At 36.3% G+C, this 20,413-nt stretch overlaps 1 protein-coding gene across 1 annotated transcript in view; it reads left to right on the top strand.

Annotated features, from left to right (window-relative positions):
• The window catches only part of mEFTs (elongation factor Ts, mitochondrial), a 152,355-nt gene extending 133,174 nt beyond the window's left edge, over positions 1–19,181 (top strand). Inside the window, exons 5-6 of the mRNA XM_090409803.1 lie at positions 3,812–4,001; positions 18,602–19,181. Coding sequence (XP_090265929.1) covers positions 3,812–4,001; positions 18,602–19,062 — 651 coding nt within the window. The 3' untranslated portion in view covers positions 19,063–19,181. The remainder of the gene's footprint in view (positions 1–3,811; positions 4,002–18,601) is intronic.
• Positions 19,182–20,413: the final 1,232 nt, after the last annotated feature.

The raw sequence follows: 20,413 nt of genomic DNA, 5'->3' as shown, positions 1-20,413 counted from the left end.
GAGAACAGTAGTTTCTGTGTAGGTATTTTTGAATATCTATTGCGAACAAGTTTAATTCTCTTTGCACATGCCGATGTGAAAGTAATAAATAAAATGATGTGAGAGATGCATTGCCTTTCTTCATTATATGGTTTCTGTATTCTGTTACAAAACAGTTAATAAGTATAGTTTAATCCCCGTAGTTCCCAAGAGAGTAAGAAATAAATCCCTAGTTTTCTCTAGTGTAAGCAACATGCTAAATTTTTTTGGAATGTATAGGTAGTTTTTTCCCTCCCTGTTACTCATAAATGATCTAGGTAACATTGAGTATCATCATCATCATCATCAAATTCCTGCCATGTACCCTCAAGGGGTGTACAGGATATGACAGTACTACATGAAAAAATTACATCATTAATAACTTCCTATCTACAATTTTCCTCCAAATCAGTCTGTTACTTGTCAAGACTCCAACATTATCAGATCTTATATTTCTATCGTCTAAGGCACTTTGTACCGTATCAATCCACCTACATCTTGGTCTTCCTCTGGGTCGTTTTCCTGCCAACCTGGCAGAGAACACTTGTTTTGCTAATCTTTCCTCTCCCATTCTATTTAAGTGACCATACCATCTGAGATTAGCTCTGCTAACGCATTCCTGGATGCTGACAATGTCAAGTTCTTTCCTAATATCCTCATTTTTAATATGATATTGCCATTGATGCCATCTGTTCACGCCTCTAATCTTTCTCAGGACTCTCATATCTGCGGTCTATAGTCTTTGTTCAAGTGTTTTACTTCTGACCCAGCTCTCAGATCCATAAGTTAAAATTGGTTTGAACACAGTCTTGTATATAGCTAATTTAGTGTTCCGACTAATTTCTTTCTTATTCCATATGAATTTATTCAATTGACTTCCCACGACACCAGCTTTGCTGATTCTGTTGTCTATTTCTATATTTAGTTTACCATCTTCACTAAAAATTGTGCCTAAGTAGCTGAAATGTTTTACTTGTTCCACAGGTTCTCCATTCACAACACAGTTGACATTTTCAATGATTCTGCCTATTTTCATTGTCTTTGTCTTTTTATTGCTGACCTTCATACCATATCTATTACAACAGCTATTCAATTTAGTTAAAGAATCTTGCAGACTTGTAGCGGATTTATTTAGAAGTATAACATCATCCGCATAAAGCAAAGAACTGACATTAATATCTCCAATTTTGATATCAGGTTTAATACCACATTCCTTCATAATGTGATCCATATAGATAATGAATAACAGAGGGGATAATGTACATCCTTGTCTCACACCAGATTTAACATTAAACCATCTTCCTGTACTTCCTTCAATTCTAACTGCTGACTCACAACTCAAATAAAGACTAAGTATTGCTTGATATAATGCCCCATTAACACCATATAACTGCAGCGTATTGAATAGCTTCTCTCTTGGCACCTTGTCATATGCCTTTTCCAAATCGACAAAACTTAAATACACATCTTTGTTATATTCCCATGCTTTCTCGACTATTTGTCGTAAAGTGAAGATCTGATCCTGACAGCCTCTATTTGGCCTGAATCCAGCTTGTTCTTCACCAAGCTTTTCTTCCACAATTCTTCTCAACCGTTTCTCAAGTATACTTGCATAGATCTTGCCAGGAACACTCAGTAGGGAAATACCTCTGTAATTCTCACATTCAGTTTTATTTCCCTTTTTATATATGGGTACTATGAGAGCTCGACTCCAATCATCGGGAATTTGTCCCCCTGTCCAGGCTTTCTGAACTATGCAGTGCAGCCACTGTAAGACTCTTATACCACCATACTTCAGCATTTCTGGTCGAATATCATCTACTCCTGCTGCCGTTCCACATTTCAGGCCTTTGATGGCTTTTTCTACTTCAAGTATGGATATGTATTCCTGACTGCATGCCTGGTCAGTGTTTTTTATCACTGTGCTGTCATCACTGCTTGTTTCATTTAGCAGTTTTTCAAAGTAATTACTCCATACTTCAAGGATATCTTTTTCTCCTGTTTTCATTTCACCTTTATCATCTCTAATTCCTTTTACAGCACTCTTTCCTCCATTCCTAAGCTTCTTCAACAACCTCCAGAATATTTTGCCACCTTCTTGATATTTATTTTCTATATTCTTGCCAAAGTCCTCCCATGACTTTTGTTTAGCTAGTTTTACACACTGTTTAGCTTTCTTACATTTGTCTCTGTATTCTGTAAGAGTACAAGCTGACTTATTTGCCAGGAACTTTTGGTATGCTTTCTTCTTTTCCTTCACTGCCTCTTTAACTTCCTGTGTCCACCAGGGAGTTCTGATTTTTTTATCCTTGCACACAACCTCACCACATGCCTCTCTGGCAGAATCAATCAATGTTTCCTTCAGAGTTTGCCACTGAATCTCCAAGGTTTGATTCCTGTTCTCAAACTCTTTCATTTTCTTTTCAATAATATTTCTGTATTTTAGTCTACAGTTCACATCTGAGAGCTGCTCAACTTTTATTCGCTTTAAAACTTTCTTACATGTTATTCTTTTCAATATGAAATTCAATTTTATCCTGCTCAAGACTAAATAGTGATCACTTCCAATTTCAAATCCTCTGTACACTCTGGTGTCCTGCACCTGGGAGAAAACATCACTATCAACAATAACATAGTCAATGAGACTTTTCTTATTCCTAGCCTCTTCTCTCCATGTGAATTTGTGCACATTTTTATGTTGGAACATGGTGTTAGTAATAACCAGTCCATGTCCTGAGCAGAAATCCAACAGATATTTGCCATTATTATTAGCTTTGCTCTTTTCTCCAAATTTTCCCAAAATATTTTTGTATGTCTCACAATCATTTCCTACTCTACTATTTAGATCCCCAACAAGGACCAACTTTTCCTTTTTCATTGTGTCAGTTGCTTTTTCTAAAGCCTCAAAAAATTCCTCCACTTCTACCTTAGTAGAACCTTCTGTGGGACCATAGGCACAAATAAGTCTCATTGTCCAGTTTCCCATTCTCATATTTGCCCACATTACTCTACTTGAGACTGACTGCCATTCAAGAAGATTAGCCTCGTATTTTGTGTTGAATACTATGGCTACTCCTTCTTTTCCTTGATTGTCATTGCCTGAATATAACATTTTGTATTTATTGCTCAGAAAGATCTCACCAGTTTTGGTCTTTTTTGTTTCAGTCACCCCTATTATGTCGATCTGGTACTTATCTAATTCCTCAGCTAGCTCCATTTCTTTGCCATTCAGGCTTCTTACGTTAATAGTACTGATCTTTAACTCTGGTGATGTTGAGTTGGGGTTTGTTTTCAGATTTGTTCCAGTAGCTGACTTTTCGCTGTTCGCCCTGGTTCCCTGGCGAAAACAACGGGGGCCTTGTTTAACCGGGCGACGCCCCAGCCGGCATGAAATTTTGTCATGTTGTACCATCATTTTTTATTTTGGTTTAACCAATAAGAATACAATTTGGTCGGCTAAATCCCAAATTGCCAGCCCATCCTCGTTCGTTCAGTATCAAAGTAGATACCCAACAGGGTGCACCACGAGAAGGTGAGGATTGGACATTAGGTCAGAAGCCCTGGTCGGTTCTCCACATTCCTTTAAAGGCTATGTGGAGGTCTCCTCTCAGTTATACAGCTTTGACCCTTAAGCACCCCTTTGATTAAATACCCGTTTTTTTTTTTCACACTGACTATAAAAATTAATTAGTCGGTATTGTTATGTATAGGCAGTAATTAGTCAGTATTGTTATGTATGGTCAATAATTAGTCAGTATTGTTATGTATATTATAATTTTTGTCTGTTATGCAGTGGCAGTTGAACTCCAGAGAGTTGGGTGCACTTTCCTGGAATACGAATCAGCTTGCAGAGTTGATGGCATTATGTGCAGCAAAGACAGGAGAGAACATGTCTTTGACCAGGGCTACTTGCATAAAAGGAAAGGAGAGAATTCTTATCGGTGGATATGTCCATCCTCCTTCTAATTCTAAGGAAATGATTGGTAATTTCTCCTTTAATTTTTTTTCTTAAAAACAGTTTGAAATTATTACTGCATACATTTCCAGAAACACTGTTACTCCAGAAAAACCTTAAACATTTCTAAACTCGACTTCTTGGATAGGCCTCTGAAATTGTCTTATGACCAGGACTTGATAAACCACTTGCCCTTGGTTAGTAAATTTTGCCAGCTGTCAAGTAGCTGCAGACTGACAAAGTAAATTTTTTTTTTTAAATTTAATAAACTCAACTTTCTACTCAAAATTTTTTTCATTTAAAAAATACAGATGCAGCACCATTGATCAGTTTATGGAACTCCTATTGACGTACTGATATATATATATATGTCATCATCATCATCATCATAGTCAAATTCCTGCCATGTACCTTCAAGGGGTGTACAGGATATGATAGTACTACATGAAAAATTTACATCATTACTAACTTCCTATCTACAATTTTCCTCCAAATCAGTCTGTTACTTGTCAAGACTCCAACATTGCCAGATCTTATATTTCTATTGTCTAAGGCACTTTGTACCATATCAATCCACCTATATCTTGGTCTTCCTCTGGGTCGTTTTCCTGCCAACTAATCTTTCCTCGCCCATTCTGTTTAAGTGACTATACCACCTGAGATTAGCTCTGCTAATGCATTCCTTTATGCTAACAATGTCAAGTTCATTCCTAATATTCTTGTTTTTAATATGATATTGCCATTGATGCCATCTGTTCATGCCTCTAATCTTTCTCAGGACTCTCATATCTGTGGTCTCTAGTCTTTCGTCAAGTGTTTTACTTCTGACCCAGCTCATATCCATAAGTTGAAATTGGTTTGAACACGGTCTTATATGCAGCTAATTTCGTGATCTGACTAATTTCACCCTTATTCCATAAGAATTTATTCAGTTGACTTCCTACCATACCAGCTTTGTTGATTCTGTTGTGTATTTCCATATTTATTTTACCATCTTCACTAAAAATCTTGCCTAAGTAGCTGAAATGTTTTGCTTGTTCCACAGGTTCTCCATTCACAACACAGTTGACATTTTCAATGATTCTGCCTATTTTCATTGTTTTTGTCTTTTTATTGCTGACCTTCATACCATATCTATTACAACAGTTATTCAATTTAGTCAGAGAATCTTGCAGACTTGTAGCGGATTTATTTAGGAATATAACATCGTCCACATAAAGCAAAGCTGACATTAACATCTCCAATTTTGATATCATGTTTAATACCACTTTCCTTCATAATGTGATCCATATAGATAATGAATAACAGAGGGGATAATGTACATCCATGTCTCACACCAGATTTAACATTAAACCATCTTCCTATACTTCCTTCAATTCTAACTGCTGACTTACAACTCAAATAAAGATTAAGTATTGCTTGATATAATGCCCCATTGACACCATATAACTGCAGTGTATTGAAAAGCTTCTCTCTTGGCACCTTGTCATATGCCTTTTCCAAATCGACCAAACTTAAATACAGATCTTTGTTATATTCCCATGATTTCTCCACTATTTGTCGTAAAGTGAGGATCTGATCCTGACAGCCTCTATTTGGCCTGAATCCAGCTTGTTCTTCATCAAGCTTTTCTTCCACAATTATTCTTAACCGTTTCTCAAGTATACTTGCATATATCTTGCCAGGAACACTCAATAGGGATATACCTCTGTAATTCTCACATTCTGTTTTATTTCCCTTTTTATATATAGGTATTATGAGAGCTCTACTCCAATCATTGGGAATTTGTCCCTCTGCCAGGCATTCTGAACTATGCAGTGCAGCCACTGTAAGACTTTTATACCACCATACTTCAGCATTTCTGGTCGAATATCATCTACTCCTGCTGTCTTTCCACATTTCAAGCCTTTGATGGCTTTTTCTACTTCAAGTATGGATATGTATTATTGATTGCATGTCTGGTCAGTGTTTTTTATCACTGTGCTGTCATCACTGCTTGTTTCCTTTAGCAAATTTTCAAAATAATTACTGCATACTTCAAGGATATATTTTTCTCCCGTTTTCATTTTACCTTTATCATCTCTAACTCCTTTCAGCACTCTTCCCTCCATTCCTAAGCTTCTTCAACAACTTCCAGAATATTTTGCCACCTTCTTGATATTTATTTTCTATGTTTTCTTGCCAAATTCCTCCCATGACTTTTGTTTAACTAGTTTTACACACTGTTTAGCTTTCTTACATTTGTCTCTGTATTCTCTAAGAGCATAAGCTGACTTATTTGCCAGCAAATATTGATATGCTTTTTTCTTTTCCTTCACTGCCTCTTAACTTCCTGTATCCACCATGGAGTTCTAATTTTTCTCTCCTTGCTGACAACTTCACCACATGCCTCTCTAGCCGAATAAATCAGGTCTTCTTCAAGGCTTGCCATTGAATCTCCAAGGTTTGATTCCTGTTCTCAAACTCTTTCATTTTTCCTTCAATAATCTTTGTGTATTTTAGTCTACAGTTTACATTTGAGAGCCGCTCAACTTTTATTCACTTTAAAACTTTCTTACATGTTCTTTTTAATATGCAATTCAATTTTATCCTGCTCAAGACTAAATAGTGATCACTTCCAATTTCAAATCCTCTGTACACTCTGGTGTCCTGCACCAGGGAGAAAACATCACTATCCACAATAACATAGTCAATGAGACTTTTCTTTTTTCGTAGCCTCTTCTCTCCATGTGAATTTGTGCACATTTTTATGGTGGAACATGGTGTTAGTAATAACCAGTCCATGTCCTGAGCAGAAATCCAACAGATATTTGCCATTATTATTAGCTTTGCTCTTTTCTCCAAATTTTCCCAGAACATTTTTGTATGTCTGACAATCACTTCCTACTCTGCTATTTAGATCCCCAACAAGGACCAACTTTTCCTTTTTCATTGTGTCAGTAGCTTTCTCTAGAGTCTCAAAAAAGTCCTCCACTTCTACCTTAGTAGAACCTTCTGTGGGACTATAGGCACAAATTAGTCTCATTGTCCCATTCCCCATTCTGATATTTCCCCAAATCACTCTACTTGACACTGCCTGCCATTCAAAAAGATTAGCCTCGCATTATTTGTTGAATACTATGGCTACTCCTTCTTTTCCTTGATTGTCATTGCCTGAATATAACATTTTGTATTTATTGTTCAGAAAGATCTCACCAGTTTTGGTCTTTTTTGTTTCAGTCACTCCTATTATGTCGATCTGGTACTTATCTAATTCTTCTGCTAGCTCCATTTCTTTGACATTCAGGCTTCTTATGTTGATAGTGCCGATATTTAACTCTAGTGATGTTGAGTTGGGGTGTGTTTTCAGATTTTTTCCAGTAGCTGACTTTTCGCTGTTTGCTCTGGTTCTCTTGCGAAAACGGGGGCCTTGTTTAACCGGGCGACGCCCCAGCCGGCATGAAATTTTGTCATGTTGTACCATCATATTGTATTTTGGTTTAACCAATAGGAATATAATTTGGTCGGCTACATCCCAGTTTGCCAGCCCATCCTTGTTCGTTCAGTATCCAGGTAGATACCCAACAGGGTGCACCACGAGAAGGTGAGGATTTTACATTAGGTGAGAAGCCCTTGTCGGTTCTTCGCATTCCTTTAAAGGCTATGTGGAGGTCTCCTCTCAGTTATACAGCTTTGACTCTTAAGCATGGAGGGGTGGGGTCTTTGGTGAGTAGCATATTGCATAACTTTTTGAGCCCTGCCTATGACCATTTTTAGATTGATTTGTTTGTTCTATAACACTGACTTGATAAAACTCGGGGAGATGCCAAGCACAGTTGATAGGGCATAATGACTGGTAATCCACTGATTATTGATATTTTCACCATCTGTGTTATGCAGACCAGAAACTACTCAAGTCGGAAATGAATTACTATATATTATTGCACATACACACTATCCGTGATCAGCTATGACAACCTAGCACTTCTGTGTGCTAGGTTGTCATAAAATAACTCTACAAAAGATTATTTTGCAGAGTTATTTTATGTTTCTGGCCTTTAACTTATTAATTTTAGATCTAGGAATAGTTATATATTTAAATTTCATATATTCTGGGAAAGGATATGACTGGGTGTCATATTGATGGGTACAGATCAATGGCTAGATATAAAATCAGGTGCCAGCTTTCCATAACTATTCATAATCTATATAGATGATGGAACTCCTGATATTAGAATGAGAGAGATTAAACTCAACTCTTTATTTCATGCAGATATGTTCTGTCTAACTTCAAATCTTCAGGATGCTTTAAATGAATTGAATAATTGCTGGGGCAAATTTAGTATGAAAATTTGCAATAAAGGACAACAACTGTGAAAATAGTTAGGATCATGGAAAATATCAACATGGTAAACCTGTAGAACAAGAAAAGTATTTCAGTCGTTTAGTATTAGTATTGCCTGCAAGTAGTCTGAAGACTCATCGTGGGAGGTTGAATGCTCACAGACCACAATAACTACCATACCTTGCCTTGAATACATTCAGTGTTGCAGCACTCACCACCCACTCATCAAGTAAAAAATCTCTTTTCACTTCCTTACTCACATTATCTTTGTACAGTTTTGACGGGGTGATTTCTCATTCTACATCACCCATTATCCTATGCAATAATTTTCCTATATCTATTTGATAGGCTCCTCTCACCAACTTATATGTCTCAATCATATCACCCCTCCTCCTCTCTGCCAAACTCTGAAGACCACATTCCCTTAATCAGTCCTCATACTCATTAGTCCGGAGAAGTCTTAGTTATTTGCCACTGAACTCTCTCTAATGCTTATTTAAAAATAATATAGCCAGGCGATCAGATCTCTACACAGAAATCCACATCATCATCATCATCATCATCATCAAATTCCTGCCATGTACCCTCAAGGGGTGTACAGGATATGATAGTACTACATGAAAAAAATTACATCATTATTAATTTCATATCTACAATTTTCCTCCAAATAAGTCTGTTACTTGTCACGACTCCAACATTATCAGATCTTATATTTCTATCGTCTAAGGCACTTTGTACCGTATCAATCCACCTATGTCTTGGTCTTCCTCTGGGTCTTTTTGCTGCCAACTTGGCAGAGAACACTTGTTTTGCTAATCTTTCCTTGCCCATTCTGTTTAAGTGACCATACCACCCGAGATTAGCTCTGCTAATGCATTCCTAGATGCTGACAATGTCAAGTTCTTTCCTAATATCCTCATTTTTAATATGATATTGCCATTGATACCATCTGTTCATGCCTATAATCTTTCTCAGGACTTTCATATCTGCGGTCTCTAGTCTTTGATCAAGTGTTTTACTTCTGACCCAGCTCTCAGATCGATAAGTTAAAACTGTGTTGTATACAGCTAATTTAGTGTTCCAACTAATTTCTCTCTTATTCCACATGAATTTATTCAATTGACTTCCCACCATACCAGCTTTGTTGATTCTGTTGTTTATTTCTATATTTAACCTACCATCTTCAGTAAAAATCATGCCTAAATAGCTGAAATGTCTTACTTGTTCCACAGGTTTTCCATTCACAACACAGTTGACATTTTCAGTGATTCTGCCTATTTTCATTGTCTTTGTCTTTTTATTGCCGACCTTCATACCATATCTATTACAACAGCTATTCAATTTAGTCAGAGAATCATGCAGACTTGTAGCGGATTTATTTAGAAGTATAACATCATCTGCATAAAGCAAAGAGCTGACATTAACATCTCCAATTTTGATATCATGTTTAATATCACTCTCCTTCATAATGTGATCCATATAGATAATGAATAACAGAGGGGATAATGTACATCCTTATCTCACACCAGATTTAACATTAAACCATCTTCCTGTACTTCCTTCAATTCTAACTGCTGACTCACAACTCAAATAAAGATTAAGTATTGTTTGATATAATGCCCCATTGACACCATATGACTGCAGCGTATTGAATATCTTCTCTCTTGGCACCTTGTCATATGCCTTTTCCAAATCGACAAAACTTAAATACAGATCTTTGTTATATTCCCATGCTTTCTCGACTATTTGTCATAAAGTGAAGATCTGATCCTAAAAGCCTCTATTTGGCCGGAATCCAGCTTGTTCTTCACCAAGCTTTTTTTCCACAATTCTTCTCAACCATTTCTCAAATATACATGCATAGATCTTGCCAGGAACACTCAGTAGGGAAATACATCTGTAATTCTCACATGCAGTTTTTTTTCCTTTTTATATATGGGTACTATGAGAGCTCTACTCCAATCATCGGGAATTCGTCCCTCTGTCTAGGCTTTCTGAACTATGTAGTGCAGCCACTGTAAGACTTTTATACCACCATACTTCAGCATTTCTGGTCGAATATCATCTACTCCTGCTGCTTTTCCACATTTCAAGCCTTTGATGGCTTTTTCTACTTCAAGTATGGATATGTATTCCTCACTGCATGCCTGGTCAGTGTCTTTTACCACTGTGCTGTCATCACTGCTTGTTTTATTTAGCAGTTTTTCAGAGTAATTACTCCATATTTCAAGGATATCTTTTTCTCCCGTTTTCATGTCACCTTTATCATCTCTAATTCCTTTTACAGCACTCTTTCCTCCATTCCTAAGCTTCTTGAACAACCTCCAGAATATTTTGCCACCTTCTTGATATTTATTTTCTATATTCTTGCCAAAGTCCTCCCATGACTTTTGTTTAGCTAGTTTTACACAGTGTTTAGCATTCTTGCATTTGTCTCTATATTCTCTAAGAGCACAAGCTGACTTATTTGACAGGAACTTTTGATATGCTTTCTTCTTTTCCTTTAGTGCCTCTTTAACTTCCTGTGTTCACCAGGGAGTTGTGATTTTTTCATCCTTACAGACAACCTCACCACATGCCTATCTGGCAGAATCAATCAATGTTTTCTTCAGAGTTTGCCACTGAATCTCCAAGGTTTGATTCCTGTTCTCAAACTCTTTCATTTTTTCTTCAATAATCTTTGTGTATTTTAGTCTACAGTTCATCTGAGAGCTGCTCAACTTTTATTCGCTTCAAAACTTTCTTACGTGTTTTTCTTTTCAATATGAAATTCAATTTTATCTTGCTCAAGACTAAATAGTGATCACTTCCAATCTCAAATCCTCTGTACACTCTGGTGTCCTGCACCAGGGAGAAAACATCACTGTCAACAATAACATAGTCAATGAGACTTTTCTTATTCCTAGCCTCTTCTCTCCATGTGAATTTGTGCACATTTTTATGTTTGAACATGGTGTTAGTAATAACCAGTCCATGTCCTGAGCAGAAATCCAACAGATATTTGCCATTATTATTAGCTTTGCTCTTTTCTCGAAATTTTCCCCAAATATTTTTGTATGTCTCACAATCATTTCTTACTCTGCTATTTAGATCCCCAACAAGGACCAACTATTCATTTTTCATTGTGTCAGTTGCTTTTTCTAAAGCCTCAAAAAATTCTTCCACTTCTACCTTAGTAGAACCTTCTGTGGGACCATAGGCACAAGTAAGTCTCATTGTCCAGTTCCCCATTCTCATATTTGCCCATGTTACTCTACTTGAGACTGCTTGCCATTCAAGAAGATTAGCCTCGTATTTTGGGTTGAATCCCTATGGCCATTCCTTCTTTTCCATGATTGTCATTACCTGAATATAACATTTTGTATTTATTGCTCAGAAAGATCTCACCAGTTTTGGTCTTTTTTGTTTCAGTCGATCTGGTACTTATCTAATTCCTCAGCTAGCTCCATTTCTTTGCCATTCAGGCTTCTTACATTGATAGTACTGATCTTTAACTCTGGTGATGTTGAGTTGGGGTTTGTTTTCAGATTTGTTCCAGTAGCTGACTTTTCACTGTTCACCCTGGTTCCCTGGCAAAAACAACGGGGGCCTTGTTTAACCGGGTTATGCCCCAGCCGGAATGAAATTTTGTCATGTTGTACCATCATTTTTTATTTTGGTTTAACCAATAAGAATACAATTTGTTTGGCTAAATTCCAAATTGCCAGCCCATCCTCGTTCGTTCAGTATCCAAGTAGACACCCAACAGGATGCACCACGAGAAGGTGAGGATTGGACATTAGGTCCGAAGCCCTGGTCGGTTCTCTGCATTCCTTTAAAGGCTATGTGGAGGTCTCCTCCTAGTTATACAGCTTTGACCCTTAAGCAATCCACATGAGACCTAATTAGTGCCTTGTACTGTGGAACTATTACCTCCTTTTCCATACATGTCAGCATTCTTTGCATTATAGCAAGAACTTTCTGGATAACTCTTCCTACTTTCATAGTTTGTTCCCTGTTTTCACCAAGATCCCCAGATCCATTGCCTCCTCCACCTCTTGAAGCAAAGTCCCTCTGATATGATAATTCTCATTCCATCTTCTCAGGCCATGATGCATAACTTTACACATAGCAACCTTGGAATGACATCCCCATCCTTCGGTCCAAAGCACCAACTTATTCAAATCTTCTTGTAATAACAGCGCATCAGAATTTCCTGACATTGCTCTTCCTAATTGAGCATCTTCAGAAAACAACTGAATATCTCCTTTCACACCATGAACTGTATCATTGATATATAAGTTCAACAGTTGTCCCATACAGAACTCTGTGGTACCCCACTAGTCACTTTCCTTTTTGGGGCACTGCATCTCCATATGAAACTCACTGGTTCCTGTCAGTCAACCATCCCTGTAACCAAGCTACCAAAGGACTACACATCCCCATCCTTCTCAATTTCAGTGTTAGTTTATCATGTGGTACTCAATCAAAAACTGTCTTAGCAAAATCTAGGTAAATCACAATTTAAGCATCTCCTATGTCCAATACACTAGTCACCTTATTAATAAATGTAACTAAATTACTAAAGCATGACCTCCCCTTAACAAACCAATGCTGCTTTTGTGAAATATTTCCAATTCAAGTTTGTATTCTGTCTCTATTGTGGAAATAGATAATAGAACAAGCAAATCTGATATAATGAATAAATTTAATGAAATGAAAGATAAATTAGCCAAAACACTAAGCTGGCACCAGCAAAAACAGTTGATCAAAGACTAGAGATGATTACAATGAAAGTTCTGAGGAAAATTAGGTGATATGAATACTAAATTAACTTAAAAATTATCATGTTAGAAAGGAACTCATACCATCATATAGCACAAAAACTAGATGGTGTCACTAGCACCCTCAAAAAAGAGCTTGAACAATTTGCTCTGATGAACCAGCGCTGAGAAATTAATTTCAAATAATAAGCAAAACATATACAAAGAATTGGTACAGTAAAAATTGGTACATGTAAAATATTCAAAAGGAATACAATCAGGTGTACATTTCAGTAGTTGAGATAGAAAAAACTGTCAAAAGCTTAAAATGTGGAATGGCAGCTGGAGTAGCTGATTATCATCTAGAAATGCCTCATAAAAAGCTTGTTCCATAATTCAGATGTGGTGAAGAAGAAATCTATTGACATATTTCTTGAAATTCTGTAGGTTGTAGTTGGGAAACACATTGTGAGGAGGGCTGTTCCAGAAGATAGAGGTAGGTAAAATAAATGAGGAAGAGGAGAAGCAGGTTTGATGTGGTTGTACTAAAAAGGGGATGTTGGTCATCTACTGTTCTTGAAATCTGTTGACATTTTTCTTGAAGAGTTGGAGGTTGTGGTTGTTGGGAAACACAGTGTGAGGAGGGCTGTTCCAGAGAACAGAGGTAGATAGAATAAATGAAGAGGAGAAGCAGGTATGATGTTTACAGTTGTACTACTGAAAAGGGGCATTGAGCATCTGCTCTTGTTTTCCTAACAGAAAGCTGAGGATGTTGAAAGTTTATTTTTCACTTGATCAGGCTATAATAAATTTAGTTTAATCCTTTATCCAAGTGTGTGCAAACAAAGTTTGCACCTGAAAGTATCTTCAGGACTGGGGTAAGGTGGTACAACACCGGGCAACTCGTTGCAAAGATGGAGCAAGCTAACATCGCTCCTATCTCAGTATCTCCCATAATGCAAAACACATCTCCTTGCAGATATGTATAATGTTATGCATTAAGGGAAGGGCCACTACCCAGACTAGTTTCGACCTTTATTGAGGTCTCTTCAGTGGGAGCCAGGCCCAAGTGGAGATACCAGGCAGAAGCATTAGCAAGGTCATCTCCTCCTGTAGGCTGCCAAACGGTGTGCCACTTTTTTATTAAATTACTCTGGATTTAGAGAAAGATGTTGAAAGTTTATTTTTCACTTGGTCAGACTATAATAAATTTAGTTTAATCCTTTATCCAAGTGTGTGCAAACAAAGTTTGCGCCTGTGTTGTACCACCTTACTCCAGTCCTGAAGATACTTTCAGGCGCAAACTTTGTTTGCACACACTCGGATAAAGGATTAAACTAAATTTATTATAGTCTGACCAAGTGAAAAATAAACTTTCAACATCTTTCTCTAAATCCAAAGTAATTTAATAAAAAAGTGGCACACCGTTTGGCAGCTCCTATAGGAGGAGATGACCTTGCTAATGCTTCTGCCTGGTATCTCCACTTGGACCTGGCTCCCACTGAAGAGACCTCAATAAAGGTCGAAACTAGTCTGGGTAGTGGCCCTTCCCTTAATGCATAACATTATACATATCCACAAGGTGATGTGTTTTGCATTATGGGAGATACTGAGATAGGAGCGATGTTAGCTTGCTCCATCTTTGCAACGAGTTGCCCGGTGTTGTACCACCTTATCCCAGTCCTGAAGATACTTTCAGGCGCAAACTTTATTTGCATACACTTGGATAAAGGATTAAACTAAATTTATTATAGAAAGCTGAGGAATAATGTTTGCCAGTTCACTGGAGCAGTGACCATCGAAGTGTCTGTAGAAGATACAGAGCTGAACCAGTGGATCTCTGATATAGAGATGAATCTGTGAGGGACGGAATCTGTTAGGCCACACATGAACTACTGTTCATGTCATCCTTCCGTAATCATTCTTTTTTTTTTTTGCTGGCTACATATTGAAAGGACTCGAATTTTTTTTTTGGCTTCATTAGCTAACTGCTGTTCATACTTCACTTTTGCTACCCTTACCAACCAAGTCACCTTCCTTGCCTGTTCTTTGGAATTGATTATTACCACTCCTCTTATGCTACCTCCATAATGCCTTTTTCCTCTGTATTGCATGCTAAATAGCTCAACTGTATCCTCTGCAGCAGTTGTTTTTGTTGTTTTAAGGATACTTGCGACATAAGACTGAATGATATAATCACGTAATCACAAGAAAGATATTTATTTAACCAAATATTTCGGTCTGGAAATAGCAGACCATCGTCGGTGGTATTACAAGAACAGTTTAAAAAAAATATATACAAGCTAGAATACTAACAATAGATCGTTGAAATTAGAACATGCCGCGTGATGTTATATCACTAAGTATGAAACGAAATATTTTGAAGTAGAAACATGATTGAATTTGCTATAAAAAAAAAAAAAAAAAAAAAAAAAAAAAAAAAAATTAATGAGTAATCTTGATTAGGCTTTCCCAGATTTTTGATATAGATATGCAGTCATTACGATTCAGGTTGGGATGATGGAGCAAGGCCTCCACGCTTTCCTTGAACAAACGTTCGAACCTATAACGGGATCTATGTAAGAGGCGCGTTTTGGACCAAAGGATGCTGTGGTCAGTTTCAATCCCGTGTTGAGCCAAACCAGACTTTTCAGGTTTATTGTGAAGAATGGATGATTGATGTTCTTGGATTCTTTTTTCAAGAGAACGTCCAGTCTGTCCAAAGTAAGAGAGATCACAGTTGCAAGGAATTTGATAAACTCCAGGAAGAGATAAAGTTGAGCGTTTGTCTTTAGGAGAAGGAAAATGATAAGACAATTTGTTAATAGGAGAATACGTAGCTGTTAAATCATATTTCTTCAAAATTCTTGCGATAGGTTCTGAAATACCGGAGATATAAGGAATAGGTACTCGACGTATTGAATCTTTGTTGTTTTGTGGAGGATTATAAGATGTAAGAAGACGTTGAATACTTTTTTCAGAAAAGCCATTGAGTTTCATGTGTTGCTGGATAGTAGAAAGTTCTTTCTGTAGATAATCAAAAGTAGAACAATTAGTTTTGGCTCTTTTGATGAGACATTTTATAATTCCTGTTTTTTGACATGGATGATGGGCTGATTCTTTCAGAATATAACGACCTGTGAATGTTGGTTTCCTGTATACTGTAGTTGTAAGAATATTTGAAGATGATCGGATGAGGAGAACGTCTAAAAAAGATAACTGGTTGTTTTCTTCTAATTCCATAGTAAACTTTATGCGATGATGTAAGGAATTAATACTGTTTAAAAAGGAAGATAAAGTGTTTTTACTGTGAGGCCAAATAGCAAATATGTCATCTATATATCTTACCCAAAAAGATGGTAGAGGGAAACTAGATGTGAAGAGGACTTTTTCTAAATGTTCTAAATAAAAGTTGGCTAAAGCTGGAGAAAGAGGACTTCCCATGGCTGTTCCTTCTACTTGGCTATAAAATTTGTTTTGACATATGAAATAACCAGAATGTATAACGAAATCGAATAGTTTTATAATATCTTGAGGAAAGATGTCAGCAAGTAGTTTTAAAGTTTCCTTAAGAGGTACATTGGTGTATAAAGATTCTATATCAAAACTAACCATAAGATCTGTAGGTTGTAATGAGACATCTTTTAATTTTTCTAAGAAATCTGAGGAGTTTTTTAAAAAAGAACTCGAGTTGCCAATGTAAGATTTCAGTAATTTAGCTAGATATTTGGCTATACGGTAAGTAGGAGAATCAATGCAATCTACTATTGGACGAAGAGGATAGTCAATAGTCAATCTGAATTTCTATTGTTAGTATTCTAGCTTGTATATATTTTTTTTAAACTGTTCTTGTAATACCACCGACGATGGTCTGCTATTTCCAGACCGAAATATTTGGTTAAATAAATATCTTTCTTGTGATTACGTGATTATATCATTCAGCAGTTGTTTTTATACTATTTCCTCAAAATGATTTCATCCAAATGATTTGGTTTGTTTCTGATTATCTAATGTTTTGACATTTTCATTATTGATTACTATATAGAAACATAGTGAGCAAGTTAATTTTTTTTCCCCTCATAATTATGTTACTTAATCTGAAACCATGCTCATTACCAAACATAGAACTTTTTCAAGCCTTCACTAAGAACAGTGGTTGATATACCAGGTACTGAAAATAGTATGCTTAGGGCCACATATCTTCTACCCTAAGTATAAGTACTATAAATAGATAAGCTTTGGTATTTAGTACTTTGATATGGCTGAATGGGTCAGTCTAGTGGAACAGCATTGCAAACACGGATGTTTGTGATTATCTTTAAGTTGTAGCTGAATTTCATTGGTGTTAGTCCACGCACCTGCTTATTTGAAGTCTGTAGTGGCTTATTTAACTTGTAGCTAATGTGTGATAAGCATACAGTCTCCCATGGGTGGGATTCACACACACATATATATCTATGTATATTCTGTTAGGTGAAAAATTATTAAAAAGTGATTTTTTGACCTTAGATCAGTGTTTCCTAATGTTTTTTGGATCATGCCTCACCTCAACACCTCAAAGAATTTGATTCACCCCCCCCCTAGCATAATAGTCAGCCAAGTTTTGATAAAGTATAATATAAATATGTATTTTAAATAAAAAAAAAAAGGAACATAGGTAAAATTGTTTCTAATTGCCTTTTTTCAATGAATATAAATTTTTATATTACACTTTGTATATTTTAAAACATAAATCGAACTGAACTCGGGAAAATAAAATCCAAGTTAACGCGATCCTTGAGCTTGATGTCTGCTGCAAAGAGTTTTTATTTGAGGTACTAATTTAGCCATTTTTAATCTCAAATCCCCATGATTTGTGATATCCAGATGATTTCTTTTTTTCAGTAGAGTCATTTACAGCACTAAAGCCACATTCAACTAAATATGACGATGGGAAGGGAAACAGTGTTTTTTTTTTTTTTGTAAAACTAGTTGAATTTCGGTGTTCTGTTTCTGTCTCGTCAGAAAGCAATGCCATTGTTCCTTTTATGTTAAATAAATTTCTAATAGACTCGTCATTTTGCTTTTCTGAGAGTTTTTCTTGATACGGTATTTATGTTGACTGCTGTACTAGTGATGTCAGCTTTTTTCTCGGAAAGTCAGGGTTGCAATATCGACAATTTATCGCCGACAGCGGTGAGTTTTTTAGTATATCGATGATGAGGTGACGAATGCAACGTCATTTTCTAATTGCCCCACATTGAGAAACACTGCCTTCGATAGTTTTTTTACATGTAATGTGAATTTAATTCTTATTATACAAGGTTTTCATTGCAACTTATCTATTAGAATGGATTATTCAGATGAGCAACATTCATTTTTTTTTTTTTAGATACATACCTTGAGAGCTTAGACTTGGAGAGCAATGTTTTAAATTTTTAGAACCTGTATTGAGAGTTTAAATAGCATCTTGGACTCCTTGGAGGTGTCAGATAATAATACTATTTCTTTCTTTCTTATAGTAAAAAAAAATAATATCTTAGTTTTAGAGGTTAAATAATTCTCTTTCTTCTCCAATTGTAGGTAAATATGGAAGTCTAGTTGTATATCAGCAGTCTAGCCCAGTAGATCAAATCCATAATGCTTCACTAAAGGACCTTGGGTATCGATTGGGTCAACATGTTATTGCAATGAATCCCAAAACACTAGGCTCCCCAGATGATATAATTGCTGAGAATACAGAAACTTCTTTGGAAGATTCAACAAGAGAAGTTATCGTGAATAATGCAAAAATAGAAACTCATAATGATGATAAAGAAGTGCAAACTTGTATCAAGGATTCGGAAGAAAATGAGTCAGAAAATGAAGATGAAGTTTTTTTAGATGATATGAAAGCAGATGAAACACGTATGATCTGTCAGAATTTCATAGCAGATCCTGAGGTAACAGTACATGAAGTTTTAGTTCAGAATGGTATTGAAGTGCTTGATTTTGTCAGATATCAGTGTGGTGAAGAATTAAATCAAGAAGAAACTGAGTCTTGAATGGAAAAAAAATATTAATCATGTGTAAGATATAGAAACTCTAATTTTAATCAATACATTTAATTAGTTGGCAAATTGTATCGCACAATTAGTTGATTAAAGTATTCACATTTTGTATATATCTTTACTTTTTGTTGCATCTTAGAAAACATCTCGGTAACTGTTTCATATGTAGTTTTTTTATTCTGATATATACTGCTATTCTGACAAATCCTGTTCTAGTATTCAAATCCCATTGCCTTTAAATGCTCATTAGAATGTTTTTTATCCAAAACATAATGATTATTATTATTTTTATTCACCTGGTTTTCAAAAGGACACAAAGATGGTGGAAGGGTAGAGACGAGGACTAAGGTAGTTTCTGAACTCTGGAATGCTGAATATGAAGAAACGTTAAGAAGATGCAGAGTCTAGGGAATAAAAGGAAGAGGGATGATATGATAGAGAAATACAAGTTGGTAAGGGGTTGCAATAGGATTAACATTGAAGAGGTTTTTTATAAAATGGTCAGAGATTGGGAAAGAATATCTTCCCTGGAAGCTGTATAAGGAGGGTGTGACCAAGGGAGTGAGAAGGGGGTTTTTTTGAATAGAGGTGTGAATGATTGAAATGCATTGCTTGAGAGTGTGGTATCAATAGAGAATTTGAATGTGTTTAAGGCAAGGTGTGATCAGTTGTATATAGGACAAAGGGACCGCTCGTGGTTCACCCTGTTGGGTATCTACCTGATACTGAACGAACAAGGATGGGCTGGCAATTTGGGATTTAGCCGACCAAATTGTATTCTTATTGGCTTAAACCAAATTACAAAATGATGGTGCAATATGACAAAATTTCATGCTGGCTGGGGCGTCGCCCGGATAAACAAGGCTCCTGCTGTTTTTACCAGGGCGAACAGCGAAAAGTCAGCTACTGGAGCAAATCCGAAAACACACCCCAACTCAACATCACCAGAGTTTAAAATCGGTACTATCAACATGAGAAGCCTGAATGGCAAAGAAATGGAGCTAACTGAGGAATTAGATAAGTATACCTGATCGACATAATAGGAGTGACTGAAACAAAAAAGACAAAAACTAGTGAGATCTTTCTGAGCAATAAATACGAACTGTTATATTCAGGCAATAATAATCAAGGAAAAGAAGGAGTAGTCATAGTATTCAACACTAAATACGAGGCTAATCTTCTTGAATGGCAGGCAGTCTCAAGTAAAGTGATGTGGGCAAATATGAGAATGGAGAACTGGACAATGAGACTTATTTGTGCCTATGGTCCCACAGAAGGTTCTACTAAGGTAGAAGCAGAGGATTTTTTTTTAATTTTTTGATGCTTTAGAGAAATCAACTGACAC

Source organism: Typopeltis vanoorti, chromosome 2 (genome assembly GCF_054136105.1).
Source record: "Typopeltis vanoorti isolate ZY-2024b chromosome 2, IOZ_Tvanoo_1.0, whole genome shotgun sequence".
Taxonomy (NCBI): Eukaryota; Metazoa; Arthropoda; class Arachnida; order Uropygi; family Thelyphonidae; genus Typopeltis; species Typopeltis vanoorti.
The sequence above is the reverse complement of the archived record's forward strand: the minus strand, read 5'-3'. Positions and strand labels throughout refer to the sequence as shown.